Source organism: Rhopalosiphum maidis, chromosome 4 (genome assembly GCF_003676215.2).
Source record: "Rhopalosiphum maidis isolate BTI-1 chromosome 4, ASM367621v3, whole genome shotgun sequence".
Lineage (NCBI taxonomy): Eukaryota > Metazoa > Arthropoda > Insecta > Hemiptera > Aphididae > Rhopalosiphum > Rhopalosiphum maidis.
In genome coordinates, this window is record NC_040880.1 from 41,330,530 (window position 1) to 41,347,842 (window position 17,313).

The 17,313-nt window shown below is 27.0% G+C and overlaps 2 protein-coding genes and 1 non-coding gene across 7 annotated transcripts in view; 1 reads left to right on the top strand and 2 right to left on the bottom strand.

The window, feature by feature from the left end:
• Positions 1-2,297: 2,297 nt before the first annotated feature.
• Trnav-cac lies at positions 2,298-2,370 on the bottom strand. The gene has a single exon. It is a non-coding gene; the product is annotated as a tRNA-Val (tRNA).
• A 393-nt stretch (positions 2,371-2,763) lies between these two features.
• LOC113557390 (zinc finger protein OZF-like) lies at positions 2,764-4,973 on the top strand. Its single transcript, XM_026962878.1, has 4 exons — positions 2,764-3,025; positions 3,103-3,249; positions 3,648-4,519; positions 4,580-4,973. The coding sequence occupies exons 1-4, from the start codon at positions 2,891-2,893 to the stop codon at positions 4,878-4,880; spliced, it is 1,455 nt and encodes a 484-aa protein (XP_026818679.1). The 5' UTR covers positions 2,764-2,890; the 3' UTR covers positions 4,881-4,973.
• Positions 4,974-5,595: 622 nt separating this feature from the next.
• Positions 5,596-17,313, bottom strand: part of LOC113559444 — a 28,907-nt gene continuing 17,189 nt past the window's right edge. For 2 of the 5 annotated variants that reach the window (XM_026965276.1, XM_026965274.1), the window contains exons 3-15: positions 15,671-15,783; positions 15,476-15,590; positions 11,121-11,200; positions 10,888-11,000; positions 9,134-9,460; positions 8,302-8,360; positions 7,955-8,018; positions 7,763-7,850; positions 7,176-7,292; positions 6,339-6,492; positions 6,156-6,273; positions 6,001-6,087; positions 5,612-5,914 (exon numbers count right to left, since the gene is read on the bottom strand). In XM_026965276.1, the coding sequence (XP_026821077.1) occupies positions 5,783-5,914; positions 6,001-6,087; positions 6,156-6,273; positions 6,339-6,492; positions 7,176-7,292; positions 7,763-7,850; positions 7,955-8,018; positions 8,302-8,360; positions 9,134-9,460; positions 10,888-11,000; positions 11,121-11,200; positions 15,476-15,590; positions 15,671-15,783 (1,567 nt within the window). In that variant the 3' untranslated portion in view covers positions 5,612-5,782. Of the gene's footprint in view, positions 5,915-6,000; positions 6,088-6,155; positions 6,274-6,338; positions 6,493-7,175; positions 7,293-7,762; positions 7,851-7,954; positions 8,019-8,301; positions 8,361-9,133; positions 9,461-10,887; positions 11,001-11,120; positions 11,201-15,475; positions 15,591-15,670; positions 15,784-17,313 lie in introns of all 5 variants that reach the window. The other 3 variants (XM_026965278.1, XM_026965277.1, XM_026965275.1) reach the window with 2 other exon arrangements.

Sequence of the window (17,313 nt, forward strand, 5' to 3'; positions counted from 1 at the left end):
TGGATATGATCCCGAAACCAAAGTGCAATCATCGCAATGGAAGACCGCAAATTCACCTCGTCCAAAAAAATGTCGTCAGGTCCGATCAAACATCAAAGCAATGCTCATTGTTTTTTTTTTGATTTTTTTGGTTTAGTTCATTATGAGTTTGTACCTACGGGTCAGACAATAAATCAAGTGTTCTATAAACAAGTATTAGAAAGATTAAGAGAGAAAGTACGCCGTAAAAGACCAGATGTGTGGAAATCAAAGTCGTGGTTTTTGCACCATGACAATGCACCAGCGCATTCAGCACTTTCCATACGTGAATTTTTGGCATCTAAAAATATACCAGTGGTACCTCACCCACAATATTCACTTGACTTAGCTCCGTGTGATTTTTTTTTGTTTCCGAGACTAAAAAGTACCCTCAAAGGCCATAGATTCGAAGACGTTGACGAATCTATCCATAACGCGACACAAGAGCTAAAGGCTATAACTATGGAGGAAATTCAAAGGTGTTTCAAAAAGTGGCAAGACCGTTGGGAGTATTGTATTAAAGCTAAAGGACACTATTTTGAAGGTGATCCATTTAAATAGTTTGTAAGTTTTAAATATAATTTGTAATACATTTTGTCTGGGTATTTATTGAACACACCTCGTATGTATATGTCACTATAAATATATATATATAATTAAAATTATACTATATTATAACTATTTTTATATTTTTTAATTCCATTTGTACTGTTTAATTTTTGTTATGATAGGGGGAGGGGTATACATAATTCGCCTCACTAAAAAAATACAAACCATAACCGCCACTGGTGTCGAACTGGTGCCGTGTGTTCTTTTAATATATTTTAAGTAATAATTCGGACGTGTAAAAAGTGTGTATATTTTATGTTATCTAATTATATAGTGTGATTAATGTATAATAGGTTTTTCTATAGCGTGTAAGCAATGTTATGGTGCTCGCCCTAACTCTGGTAAAATCACGTCTGTTGTAGCCATTAGTCTCTCCAGCCCCCCCCCCCCCATTAATAGTGTCGAGTGTCAACAGTGACATATACTGTAGACAGTTATTGTAAATATAATATTACTATTTAATGTATTATTGCAAATAGGTGGGAATATTTTTATGTTGAGATAGGTCAGGCCAGTGAAGCGAAATGTGCTGAGGCCATAACAAATTTTGCTTTATAAAATCGCCGCACGCGCAGGCATGATGGGGGCCCGTTGTCATTGAGTGATACGGTGAGGACGACGGTCACGCATTTAAAGTGACTATTGTAGAACGGATTAGGTGTAAACTTTGTACTTGTTTTACACCTGAATAAAAGTGTTTCCGACCAATAAACCTGAATCTGAGTTTTTATTTCAGTCGTTTTTACGTTCTTACCTTTGATATGAACAGCGCCGGTATATAAGTACTGTGTCAATGAAGTTTTAATAAAACTGAATAGTGCCAAGATATATCGGTATATTTAATCTTTAATCATTCCAGCCGATTAGGAACGAACGTAAAAATCAACAAGCGCATACATGCAAATATACAATTGTACAATTCACGAGTTAACAGTGCGGTTCTAAATTTCTAAATTATCTTAGAGAGTGTCATTAGCTAGAGGGTACGAAGCGCATAAGTAGGTTTAATTGTGTGTCGCTCTATATAAGGTGATACCACAATGGCGTCCAACGGGGTTACTTATCCACGATCGAAGACATTTTTGGTGTGTGTGCTCTGGTACCTCAACTTTGTCACGTTTTTTTTTTTTGTATATTTACGTACAAGTGAAGTACAACAACCGTGAAGACTTCTGGTAGTTGTGAGTATAAAAAATATTAAATATTTGAAAATGCTCATAAAGTCATAATTTAATCGTAAAAAACCAACGAGAGAACTCAGAGAACACAGATAATTTTCTTACCTAAAAGTTTGATAATAGGTCAATTCACTCTAATATAACAAAACTAAAAGCACACTATTGAAACTGGTGAACGAAAATGTATTATGTCGGAGTATGTAAAACAAAGATAACACATACGGGTGCGACGTCTATTATACGACTATTATAATTAATAAACCTAATAACATTGAGTAGTAGGCCATAATAAAGAACTGATATTCATGTATTTATAGCTCGGTATAGCAGGTATTATAAACAATTTAAAAAAAGAACTTTTTGTATAATTTATTTTATAATTATAATAATCGTTATCCAGGAAGTCTACATATTAATATTAAATAAAAATAATAATAAATATGAATAATGAGATTCAATTAACTTTGATTGGTGAGCAAAAAAAATTAGTTCTGTTTCCGCCCGGGATCGAACCGGGGACCTTGTGCGTGTGAAGCACACGTGATAACCACTACACTACGGAAACCGATGTTGAATTTGATGTTTAGTTTTTTATTTAAATAAATGTATTTTGTAATAAAACAATAATATAATGATAATTTGATAAAAAATTATTTGTTATCAAATTATCATTTATCACAGTACTTATAAGTTGAATTTTGTATTTACTATTTAGTATTTTTTTAATACATTTATTATTTATTACTAAATACCTAATTATTAAACTTTCTACTTTTTAGTATGTACCATTAAATACTTAAATAAGAATTAAGAATTTAAAATCATTTTTAATTTTTGACTTTTTGCTTATACATCAGTATTGTATTTCACGATAGTATTATTATTAATTTTTGTTAATTACCCACCTATTTTTTTTTATAAAAAACTTGTAAAAGTATAGATATTGGCAGTACAATGCTTAATAAATTTATTTTGTCACAAATTATGCATTATGTGATTTATTTAAATATTAAAAATATCTAATGTATACTAATTTTGAATACAAATAATAATATTATAGCAAGCTATGTAATAATATTTAAATAATGGCTCCACTAATAATTGATTTTGATAAAGTCTGTCGATTATGTCTTCGTGACGATGATGGAAATAGTAAAATGGTATCAATATTTGAAAAACCAGTTCTTGAAGAGACCATAAAAGATTGTGTGCAAATCGAGGTAAAATATCTGTTAATTACAAATTTGGTGTTATGTTGCTAAATGGAAATGTTTTTTAATTTATATAATATTTTCAGGTGTTATTAAATACTGATGAACCTACTAATATATGTACTAGTTGCATATTGAGTTTGGATTCTTGGGTCAAATTCAAATTACTATGTGACAATACCAATGCATTCTTACAGCAATACAGACAGGATAAGAATGATTCTGACCTAGTGGTAATTACATTTAAATTAACCTTAAAAATAGTTGTATCTATTTTTTTATTCATTTTAAGTTAAGTGTTAACTTGAGTATACTTTATGAAAAACTGTATAGAATTATTGCTCGCATAAATTACTTGAATATTTAATATTATGTATTTAAAAATAATAATATTTAATTCCACTTCCAGCAGCTTAGATTACTAATTATTACCTGTTAATATTTTGTGACTAAATACATATCATTTTATGGCTTTGAAATTATTTTAAATTTGCAGCAAATTCTATATATGTTTTTCAGAAATAATATTAACAGTTATGAAATCTAAATAACTTTAGCCTCTCCTAAAAAAATATAATTGTTTGCATTTATGTAATTACACATTTATCAATACATTTATATTGGCTTTTAGTTCAATTCCGACATAACAAACTTAGGACCAATGGGATTCACACCATCTCAAATGTCAGACTTGAGCATCAGTTTTTTTGAAAGTGATTCATTATGGAACGGTTTATCACAACCATGGAATGAAAGTGATCCTATATGTACCGATTCGCCTGTTCCAAAGTATATGAAAAAAGTACAGCCACCTGAAGATTTAATTAATGACACCATATCTGGTAAAGAATGTTTAGATTTAGCCTTGAGTGTATTAAGCAAAAAAGACACTAATTTTACCTATACCAAAGCTAATTGGTGGAATCCCAAAGCTATTTCTATGAAAAAAATATTAAAAGAAAATGAAAAACCTATTTTAAAAAATGGAATTTCAAAATCAATGGCCAGATATAATCGATATCAGCGTAAAACGTATTCCTGTAACGTTTGTTTGGAAACTTTTACAAAATTCAACGATCTTATTATACATGACTCAAAAGTGCACATTGACATGCCCAAGAACTTTAGTTGCAAAAATTGTGGTAAATTGTTTTTATCTGAAGAACGTTTGGAAATACATGAAAATGTTCATAGAGAAAAATCCTTTGTGTGTCAAATATGTCAAAAGAAGTTTACTCAACAAAAGACTCTTGATATACATTTGAATGTTCATATTGGTTTATACCCTTGTCAGAAATGTGACTTTAAAGCTCAGACAATGTATAATTTAAAAATTCATGAAAATACTCATTCAAAAGTTAAAGACCATTGTTGTCAAGAGTGTAAAAAGGAGTTTTCAACAGTATCATCATTGCGTAGACACAATCGTCTTGTTCATCAAAAATTAGTTTGGTTCCGTTGTGATAAATGTGATTACTCCACAAGCCAACCATCAAATATGAAGTATGATTAATGTTCATGATATATTATTAATTTTATATTATACATATTTAATATTTTTAGGTATCACAAGTCTAGTCATGATCCACAAAATTGTGTTTGTGATCATTGTGGTGCACGTTTCAAAAATCGAGATCTGTTTAAGGTACATTTAAAAACACACGAAGAAGCTAAGTTGAGTTGCGCTCATTGCGAGAAACTTTTTAAAAAGAAGTCACACCTCAAGGAACATTTGAGCAGTTGCTATGTATTGGGGCCTAGTTTAAAGAAATATAAATGTGATGTGTGTGAAAAATGCTTCATGAGAATCAAGACTTTGCGTATTCACAAAAATAAATGTCATCCAATTGTTATTGACATTTAATTAAAAAAAATTTTTTTTTCTTCTTTTTCCATCTGAAATTACAATTATCATAAATAATTGTTTTATAAACCTACATTTACATTTTAATTAATTTATAATAATTTTGCTCTGACTACCCATTCAATTTCAAGTGATTTTTAAATGATAATGAAAAGAAAAATTAGATAATTATTTTAAATAATATACAAGTAGAATATTGTTTTATACTTCTTTATACTGTATTTATAAATTGTAATTTTTTTCTTAAAAATACAACAGTAAATAATGCAATGTTAGATTTTAGTTTTAAGGGCCAATCTTGAAACTAAAACATTATTGAATTTTTAGAAAAAATAGCTTTTTTTTTACTTATAAATTTTAAAAATAAGAAATATTCAAATACACTCGTGTATTAAATATTTTGAATTATTTAATAATTAAATTAAATCAATATTATCACAGGTTTTAAATTTTATACCATAAAATATATATATATCTCAATATACTTTATATATGTTAACGATAAACATTACTATTTAATCATAATGAAAATGATTTTATAATACATATAATATTATATTTTATAATTCATATTATAAAATCAATAATTATAGGAGAAGAAACACAACTATACAACTAAATAGTTTTAAGTATTTAAATGTATTTATATATATTATGAAACAGGCATTAACCTACTATCAATACAATTAAAATTAAAAATAATTCCTTAGCTGTTAGTTAAAAAAAATAAAATAAAATTCAAAAAAAAATGGTACTTATAAGTTAAAATAGTTTCTATAGATAAAAAAAAAAAAAAAAACATTTTTGCTCGTGCACTTCTGTTAGTTTTCATGTAATTCAAAATAATTAAATGGTCATTATTTTCTATGTGCAATATAATTTATAGAATAGATTATATTATGCTATAAGCTTCTTTGCACTGCGATTTCAACAGCTTCATTGATTGATTCAAACACAGGCACTCGTTCTCGTGATGCCAAATCCGCTAGATAAATCCGTCCGCGGTTATAGTCGTTGATTGCCGTTTGTGTTAACTAAAAAAAAAACAACTTTTATTAATTAGTATTGGTACTAGCATTTATGTGTTGTTATTATTATTATTTAGATAATAATTGTATACCTTTTCACCACGAATTGTGCAATTATCTTTACTGAGATTCTGTATACATAACACCATTTTGTACCTTTTAGCTATACAATATGCTGCCTGCAATTATGATTAAAAAATTCTAATAATTATTTATTGTTGGATAAAATTAAAATATTGGAATTTACTAGTGTCATGGTTGCCAAAGATCTTGAATTGTTTGGAATTACAAATAATAAAGTACGCGCATCTATTAATACTGGTAGATCTGTTTTGGATGCTGCATAATATGTTAAATTAGATTTTCTACAGAAAAAAAAATAGTGTACTAATTATCAAGCTGACAACAAAATGTTTAAAGATATAGGTACTTGATCATGGGAATGGCGATGTCTTCTCTCCACCGAATATCATCACCGCTTTCTCCAGCTAGATAAATATCGGTCGTCTTTGAAGATCTTGTTGTTTCAACACTCTCCTGTGACAAGTAAAACGGTCTGCCTACATTTAAACGATACGAGTGCCCTTTAAAAATGTTTAAATGGTTATAACATATTCTTTTTTTTAACATTTGAATAGCCAAACATGTGTGATCCTAACATAGGCGTGTGCACAGGACATGTTGGATGTTCCCAGGAACGTCTTGTGATATTTTATGGATCGAAGTGGCCAATGACTCAATCAAATTGTCTATATATTAATCGCAATCAATATACTTTAATTACCAAAATCAATTTTAGATTATATTTTTAAAGCAAATTTAAAAAATTAGGAAAATAACCTGTGTGTATTCTATTGTTGAAGTTTAACATATAAAAAGGTATTGGCTAGTATTATATATTAAAAATTGTTATGAGTTGATTGTAACTGTATGTCTACTGAAAAATAAATATTGTTCAATATTTTACTTTTGATTGTTGATAATATTATTCATTTATTTTTCATTTTTATTGTATTTTAACTTTAATGTTAACCCACCACAACTTCTCTTTCGGAAATGATATGTGGTAATATCATGTAACTTGTATCTTTCTATTATATATTTATATATATATTGAAAGCACATTAAGTTTAGAATAAGCCAAAAGGTCTAATAACTAAATAATTTAATAGGCTGATAATAATATATGAGCACTACCCACTCTCGGAATCTGCGCACGCCTAAATATGCTATAGCTATGATAAATTAATAAGTTATAATTATTCACCATCACTGATGTCGAATCCATTCCTGTGATTATTTTTGTCTGGTAACTGTAGAAATTTAGAAACAATAGCGTAAAACTGGTTGAACGTAAAATAAACTTGGTGGTTACTTTCAACATCTGTAAGAACACAGGCATACATTAATAAAAGTGCTCAACGTAAAGAGTAACAACTTTCGAATGGTTAGTTTGGGAAATGTTTAACTTTCGAACAATTAATTTGTTGTGACTAAAGCTGTAAGCATATGAAAAAAAAAATTTAAATATTTTAAGATCATTAAAATTTGTTAGAACTATTTGAAAACTATACAGCTCTAGTTGTAACTCATATAATGGACAAGATAAAATTGTATTTTTTTTTTTTTTTAGAGTATTAAGTCTAATAAGGTTTAATAATTATAGAATTATTATATTTGTAAAAATGTAAATTATCGTATTTTTTAAATGTAAACACAGCAAAAATGAACATATAAGATAAAAATAGCATGAAATGAAACTTTAATAAGAAAACTCATTTGTTGGACAATTCGTGAATTTTAATTTATTTAAATATTAAAAAATAAAATGTCAATTAATTTTATTATGTATACCTTTGGTATCACGGTGTTCGGATGTCAAATTTAGCACATCGTTTTCAGACAGATTCTGATTGGCCAACAGTCGGATAGCCCTTGTCACCTGAATAATAATAATAAAAAACACACACACATGCCGTCAGTCGATAACTATAAGTGCGTCGACGTCAATCGTTAATCATTATTCGAGTCCTACCCACAACATACATGGGAAATGTTAATCTCCCCCGGCGTATCGACGTTGAATTTGTTAAATGCATCACGGATCTTGCTGAAACGAAACGAGACGCACTATATTATAATAAATGTTGTTTCAATGTAATAGAATTTTTTTTAACAAGCTATTATTCAAGTTGTTTTGAATAGAAAATTAATTAAATTTATACAAAGGTTATCTTACAAGTTATAAGTAAATTCTAATAATTTGATAAAGAAAACATGAATCAAGAAGTTATTTTTGAGTTTACAAATACTCAAAATAACTTTCGTTTTTTTATCTATAGCTTTGCTAAGTGCTATATTGTGTATGTATATCGTATATATTTAATTCTCACCGATACGTAGTGTCGTCTTCGCTGGTATCGTTGATTTGACGGTTTTTGTCTTTCAGAATCTTGAATCCATAAATGAAACAGCAAAATAATAAATGTAAAATTATATATTAAAAAAAAAGACACGAGTCTCGCCAGTCTCGGCATTTATATTTGTTTATATACAGGTGGACTGTAGATTAAAAGTTTAAATTTTGAAAGGTCTCATTTTTAAACATAAATAAAAAGTGAGAAGTGTAGGTACTTTTAGTATATTCTATTCCATACTATTTTAACTTTTGAAATTTTTCTGCTCATTGAGACTTTGAGGGAAGAGGAGAATTTTTGGATCCGACTAACATTTTATCTATTTAATTAATTGAAAATAAATTAAATTTGCTGATGACCTAAAATTATTTCTTATTATAAATACCACTAATGGTGTATATATATATATATATATATATATATATATATATATATATATATATTTAATGAGGATTTATGTTTTTATAAAAACTGTTGATTTATTTAATATATAATTAAATTAATTAATTAATTAAAAGATAGATAATTGGGTACCTACTGCTATGCTGTACATTAGGTATCGAGTGGGTAATTGTTATATAGGTGTATTAAAATTGAATTCAACGTTATATCATTGCATGTATTCGAAAAATTATCCTGAGCGGAAACCGTTTATCAGCCTATATCACCAAGTGATATATTTTTTTGATATAGCTATTAGTAATTTGTTTTACTTTTAGTATTATAGAAGGTTGATAAAATTTTTTCCAAAAATATATTATTATTCACTCCTAAGTCCTTCTGTATTAATAATTATTATATTAAATACCTGAATGACATTGTTCAATGCTTCCGGTATGTTATCAAATACCAGCGTTCCTTGGTTAGCAGCGATCTTGTGCAGCATCGTCAGGGCATCACGAATGTCCTCTGCTTCACGGTAAGAGATGGGCTCGCCGGCAATCACCGACCCGGCAACTGCGTCTTGTGGATGAATGACCAGCACCAAGTTCTTGTGGTTAGCGGCAAAATTGGCTGTCTCTATGTCGCTGACCACGTTCCTGGTCTGGCTGTCGATCACGTAGAACAGTATCGCCGCACTCTCTTTGGCCGCATGTTCGATTTCGATTAGATCTTGGCTCCAATGATCCACTTGCTATAAAATACACGAAACGCAATGTTAAATGTAATTTTGATAAGACAATATTTTCGTCAACATGTTTATTTCAAAAAGCCTATTTCATATATAGGTACTTATAAATTATAATATTATTTACACGATTTTTTATTAATGACGTTGGAACGAGGTAATACGTGTCAGATAGTATAAATAGTATAATATTATAATAGTTTGACAATTGCTCATGTGCATAAAAAAGGGGAAACACGTATATTTTGTAATAAATAAATACTGTATAGTGCATACAGTATATATACAGTAAGTATGTTATATTTAATATTTATATACTAGAAATGTCATTCGAATGATAAATAATATAGATTTACAAATTTACAATAATTCATACATTTACGTAATTACCTATACTTTCATAAACTGTGTGCATTTATGCATACTGTTATGAAATTATATGATAAATGTTTGCCAATTGTCATAAAATAATAATATATTCTTGAATATAAGTTAGATTAATCAGCTATATAGCTGCATGATACCTACCTTAAAATGTATTACATAAAATGTGAATATTATGCCCTAAAGACAAATTTCATTGCAAGTTAATGTTATACCTACTCCAGTATCTGTATATTATGTTGATGATATATCAATTTAATTGCTTTTTGCAAAATACCATCACGCGTATAACTTACTTGTTTATTTTACATGCATATACCTATACACGCATTTTTCATGACTAATCTAACTAAACAAACGCATTGTACGTTAAATAATTAAAATTTATTGTTAAAACCTTTTCTGCTTCTTACAATAAATTTAAGTTTAATAAATAATATTTTTTTCTTAAAAATTAATCGGATCTATACCACAAGCAGTCAACATTTTAACAATATTTATGTTTTTCTGATGGAAAACAAATTTTACTGCGTAACCAATAATCGAATCCTTTATCGTTTGAAACAAGTGCTTTTTATAATTGAATCCTTGGTCGATGATTTTATATTGGGTGGTACAGACAACAAGTACAGACCTTGATAGAATATTGTTCTAAAAAGTTTGAGATACAAGTATATAACCGTAAGCATGTTACAAGTACGTTTAAATCATATACTTGACATTACGCCATATTTAGAAAGGAATAAATCGTGCGAGTTCATTTATATAAAGCTAACCTTAAACGCAACATATGAAATATTATTAATATCACGACATATACGGAAAAATGAAAACCTAATTTTTACCAAAATGTTTTAATTATTATGGGTGCATATCTATTTAACTTCTACAGAAAAGTATTAATGCATAATATTTTATATTGATAAACATTAAAAAAAAAAAATAACAACATAAATATTATATAATAATGCGTGCAAAATAACTCAAATTACGCATAAAAATTCGCATACGATTATATTTACAGTATAATATTACACATGGATACCAACCGGATTGTAAAATGATACACCGGCATCTTGCAGGTACGGTATGGCCAAGTCCTTGCGCCACGTAGTTGGATTGCAGGAGCCGCCCAGAAACACGTCGTAGTTATTAAGACTTCCTAAATTAACGGAGGATATTAATGGTAACAGGATTAGGAATAAGAGTATGCATAGGGTTGTCACCGGCAAACGTAGCTTAATATTATAACAATCGGACATTATACTTTGATTTGGCTTACTCGAGTTTTTTTTTATTCCTCTGATGTGTTTCTCTTGATCTTTTTCTAACAGCCGTGAAAACTGCACAGATCTTGGTATCCTGTGGAAGAAAGGTTTATATACTGTTAAAAAAGGGTAGTATATCATTATTATAGCGACGATCACTAATATAAATGAAACGTAGTGTACAGCACATAAGTGAAATTCCTATCTTGTTTTTAAAAAACAAGGATAGAAACAATAAAACGATTTTCATTTGCAAAGAATAACCTTCTCAATGATAAATTAACAATCATTCAAACAATAGTAAAAAGAGATGCAATAATGTTGTGATTAATTACAATAGTATTAGTTGTGTTGGTAAATACAATTTTTCAATACTGTATCAATAAGCTTAATATCAATACATAATACTCAAAGGCATGTTAAAATACAAAATTTTTTTCGTAATAAATATAACCAAATAGATTTTGGATGTCTATATAATATAAGTACATCAACATTCATCATTATTCTTTTTTTATTTGGTGTCAGACGTCAGTGCATGTCAGTAATTAATTATTGTTATGTGTTATTTAATAGTGAAAATTATTGTATTCTTAACTCTTAAGGAATTTCGGTGGCGGGGACCATACAAATAGTACAATTATTTACATATATTTTTAATATTACATTCAGTGCTGGTCTGTTGAACAATTGAACGAAGTATTACTGGGATTAAAATTGACTCATTTCTAAACTGCAGTTAACAATCGTAGATATTACTGAATTTAGATAGTACCTTGTACCTTCATTAAATAACACTTCTCATTAGTAAATGAGGAGTATGTTAGTTTGCATTTTTTTTTATAAGTTGACAGTTGACGTACGATGTATTCTCCATCCAAAACCATAATATTCTCCAATCAAATTAATAGTAGTTATTGGCAGGCGAGTTGATATTTCAATACTCTTTGCCTTGGGGTTCAAATTATTCTTACCACGTCAATGTATATATTATTAATAATAGTAATGTTTACATTGTGTGTTTATTATAAGAACTATATATTATTAAGGATAAACATATTGCCCAGAATAGAAAATGATGTAACCCTTTTAAGTACACGTGACGCGTCATAAATTAAAATAAATAATTATAATGATTTACTACATAATTTTTCGTTAGTTGTGTAGTTAAACGTACACACGCTATAATTTATAATATAAAATATCATATTATTAAATATCTTAGTTGTTGTAGAGTACAACTAATTGCAATAGAAAATAACCACTACATCATAAATAAAGTTGGTTTGGAAAATATATTTTAACAGATGACCAAATAGAGACGATTTTCTCGGGAATATAAAAATAATATATATATATATATATAGGTTCATTATAATATAGAAAAATTAGAAACAATTTCAGTGTTGTATATATCAATATATCATACAGCGATATTGTACCACTTTTCAAAAGAATACACTGTGACATATTAATTTATGGGAATTTGTCCAACTTTACAGAAAAATTATTTTGTGAGTATATCACCATTATAAATAAACGTGAGTACATCTAAATTTTAAAACGTACAACTATAATAGTAAATGGTAATTATATAAGCACAATGATAATTATTATATCTTAGTGAAAAGTATTATTATAAAATAACTATTTTTAATTATAATAACATATTTACGTTGTAGTCGCAGTTTAGTTTACCTATCATCAAATAAAAAAATTAATACAATCAAAAAACAAAAGCATATGATGGCGAATTTTTTTTTATCGGTTTAGCATTATAAATTTATTAATTATTATTATCCAACATAGGCAACTATATTTATAGAATATATATTTAAGATCGTGATGCATTTTGACGAATAATATAAGATAGTTTTTATACAATGTTTAAATATAATATAATTACATGAAACGTATTATTATTCGTGAGAGAGTATATTTTATATCAAAGAAGATGATAATTTAAAAAATAATTGTAACTACAACCAGATAACGTACTATTTAATAAAGTTTAAACAAGCATCGTGCCATCAATATGCCATCCTGTACATGGATTCCACCAAATTTTTAATTGATTTTAAATAGATATATATGTAGGTACTACGTACTATTAATAATACTATATATTTAATATTGTATTATATTATATTAAGATGATGCTACAATAGTTACTTCCAAAATATATATAATTTATGTATTATATACATTAAATATTATGAATTTTTATATTTTAACAAACTGTTGTATTTTTTTTATACTAGATCAGCGGTTCCCAAACTTTTTTAGTTCACGCCACCCTCAAAATCAAAAAAAATAATTGCACCCCCCATAAAAATATTAAATTACAAATGTATAGTATTTAAATATACAAACATTTTTATTTTTATGACAATATAAGTTAACAGTAAATATTTACCACGAGGCTAGCGCCTCCCCTGCCAAAAGCTCACAATTTGGGAACCGCTGTACTAGATGATATAATTATTTTAGCAAGTATTCATTCTTTAAAGGACTAATATAATGTATAAGTCAGATATTAGTATTATAAGGATGCTACACATGCATATGTTGTCTCTGCTTATAAACGTACAAAATGGCAAATTGGTTTTCAGCAAAACCTATTTTGTGTTGTTAACTTTAACATTAGAGTGAATTGACAGATTAAAAACCTTAGGTTTTACTTAAATTATTATTTGTTGTTGGATTTTACGATGTTTTAATTTTTAAGCAAGTTATGAACATTTTTAATTTTAATATTGTAAATACTAATTATTCACTTTGAAATTAAAATATTGTAAAAAAAACCAACGAGAGAAAACAGATAATATTTATACCTTTAAGTTTGATAAAAGGTCAATTCGGTCTAATATTAAAGTTAACAAAACAAAATCTGTTCTACTGAAAGTAAATGTACATATACAGTTTATAAGACGGAAACAAATCATGCGGATGTAGCATCCTTATAAGACTAATATCTGACTTATATTATATTATATAGGTCCTTTAAAGAATGGATACTCGATAAAATAATTATCTCATCTAGTATATAAAAAGTACAACAGCTCGTTAAAATACAAAGATTTATAATATTTAATGTACATAATACATAAATAGATATATTTTTAATTTTAGTATACTTATTTATAATTATCATTGAAAACAATGCTGACGTCTCATATTTTTTTTAAAATGTATACAACAATTATATTTTTAGACAATTTTTAAGTTTTTTTTATTTTTTGAATGAGAACACATGTTTAATTTAATTTCATATTTCAAAATAAAAATAATTTTCTGAGAATTTTAATGTATAATAATCGAAATTTCAACGAGTAGTTTATTAATTATAACTGTTATAAGCAAAGATAAAAAATATTCTGCTTTGAAATATGAAATAAATAATGTATATTGCCATTCAAAAAAAGAAATAGAAATTTAATAAGTATAACGATAAAAAATAGTAAAAAAACATATTATTTTGCCACGATAATAATAATTATAATAATAATAATAATAATAATAATAGGTACTTATTCGAGATAATGAGTTTTTTGATAATATAGTCACTTAAAATTACCCATTATAGATTTTCAAAATTATCTTCTAGGTTCTTAGTATTAAGAAAATGTTAAACTGGAAATTGTTGTATCCGTCTTATATACAAACGTACGTTTGTATATTAATAGACAATTTTACACTGAATAATCATTAAATTTAATTCAGATACTTAAATACTTTTAGTATTAAAAAGTAAATATTGATTTATTAATAAATTTAATGGTAAGATTATAATCTAGAGCTCAACTTCGTTTTTTATATTTTAATCTTATATAGTAAGTTATAAATATTTTAAAATTATATATTTTTTTTTAATGTGATACGCATTTGGTATAATAAAAACCTGACAAGCTTTTAAGGTACATGCGATTCTCAAGAAAAATATAAAATATAATTATATTTCGTTTTATTAAGATTGGTTTTAGAATTTAAAGCACTTATCACTTATCAATATTATTTATTATAACTATTTTTAATTTCAAGAAGGTTTATGCTATACTATATACGTATATATATATATAGGCATAGAGAATAATTAATAAACATTGGTGTCACATATAGTTAAACACATTGAACTATGATAACATTGATTATAATGATTATTATTATTATTATTCTAAATGGCTATACGTGAATTTTTATATTATATGACTGAATATCGAAAAAAATTTTATTTCTATTGTAAACATGTAGCAAATATTTAAGATAGAAACAATATTGGATATAGGTACCCTTCAAATAATATGTAATATTGTAAATCGTAATAGTTACACTGTAATAAGCCAAACTAAAATCTCTGCTTATTATTTACCCTCTATCCAAGCCGTTTTTGAGTTTCTTAGCTAACAAGCAAAATTCGCCAAATGTCATGTACACCGACGAACTTCTATTGGCACATTTCATCACACACTGCATCATTTCAGCGACTATTTGAAAACGGGTAAAATTATAAAAATGTATTGGTGTTGTACTCAAATAAGGGAAAGTGTTGTTGCAAAATAATTACCTTGGGCCGAGGTCAGGTACAATCCTAGGTCGTTGAACAGCGCTTGAACTCTGTGGGCCGGTGCGTTCGTGTTTTGAGAGCCCACACGCGAGTTCCATGCCGAACACAATTCTCTACAAGACAGAAAAAAATATACAAATTTATGTATAAATATCATATTGTTTAATTAGGTAAAAATAAGGAAAAATAATCCGGAATCGCCGTAGCGTTTTATTTTAATTAATAATTATTATTTTTTATTTACGACTTATAGGTATTATATTCGAGTGCGTATAGGAAGAAACCATGTTGACGCTACTGTCGCTATTAAATCGAACTACGCACAGAGGCAACAGCAATATTTCGTAGATTGTGTATAATACTACATAGAAGTATTGTACCTCCTATGATAGGATTATAAAATCATCACATTATAACAATGAGCAGATTAGATATGCGCGTGTGAGGAATTTTTTATACAATCGAATTAACAATATCAGTCGGTCGAATTACACTAATACAGTGTGTGTATAGAATATAATCCCAACATAATCTAACTACATTCCAGTACACCCGGTGTTAGGCAAAAAACGGTGACAACAGATAAGTTTGGCAATACACGTATTTTTTTTTTTAGTCTTTTATAATCTATTCCGTAGAAGTAATATATTTGGAACAGAATTGTCAGTTTTTAGAATATTATTGACTACACTGTAATTATTATCAATTGATTAAAGATTCTTTACCTACATACATTTTGAAATAAGATCGTGCTTATATTTCAATCAACTAATATCATAAATTAAGATTTTTATTTTAAATAAATAAAAAAGTAGTATATTTAACATATATGCCTTGTAAAACGACATAAATACTAACTTAACAAATATTTTTATAACAAAAGTACATATTATATTAATGTTTGGTATTCGTGTATAGTTTTTGTCGTTAAGACAAAATTTATGTACATTATTAAAAATATGAAAATTATAGTATTTTTTTTTTTAATTAAGATATATTATTTTTATGTATACGAAGCAATAATTTAATTATTTTTATTATGTTTTATAATTATTAAGACTACCGCCATATTTTTCTATATAGTATTAAATTATGTGAATTATATTAAATGCTTTTGTATGATTAACTAAGCTTTTATTGCCAAAAAATATTAAAACTATGTTATGTATACATACTGTTAATGCTACAAAAATAATAGGATTCTTCAATATCTATGAATTATCTATCTAATAGTTAAATTAAACTTTAAAAAAACTTATATTAAATAAAATACTGTTTGGAATTTTTTTTTCTATTTTACATTTTGATCCAAGTTAAACAGTTACAACATAAAATAAGTTCTTAATGAAAACAAAGTATATGCCTTAAGATTCACATTTTAAAGGTAAATTGTAACACCCATATAAAAAATAATATAAAATCAGCCACGTAAGTTTAAACAGTACTTAATACTTATTAATATTTATAAAGCAAGACCATACTTTTGCACTTAAATCAGCTTTTACGGTTGTTGGTTTTGAAGATATAGTAAGTTAAAATAAAAAATTTGCCTAAGTTATTACGCACTTCTACGATATATATTAATATACGTAAATATTTATTGCAACCACTTACCAATAATTAGCTTTGTCTATAGTTAAATA

Bases quoted from the DNA above. Each gene is read 5' to 3' on its own strand.
- LOC113557390 (XM_026962878.1), top strand. From the start codon at position 2,891: ATGGCTCCACTAATAATTGATTTTGATAAAGTCTGTCGATTATGTCTT. The intron at 3,026-3,102 runs GTAAAATATCTG...TAATATTTTCAG, and splicing joins AAGATTGTGTGCAAATCGAG to GTGTTATTAAATACTGATGA. The intron at 3,250-3,647 runs GTAATTACATTT...ATTGGCTTTTAG, and splicing joins AGAATGATTCTGACCTAGTG to TTCAATTCCGACATAACAAA.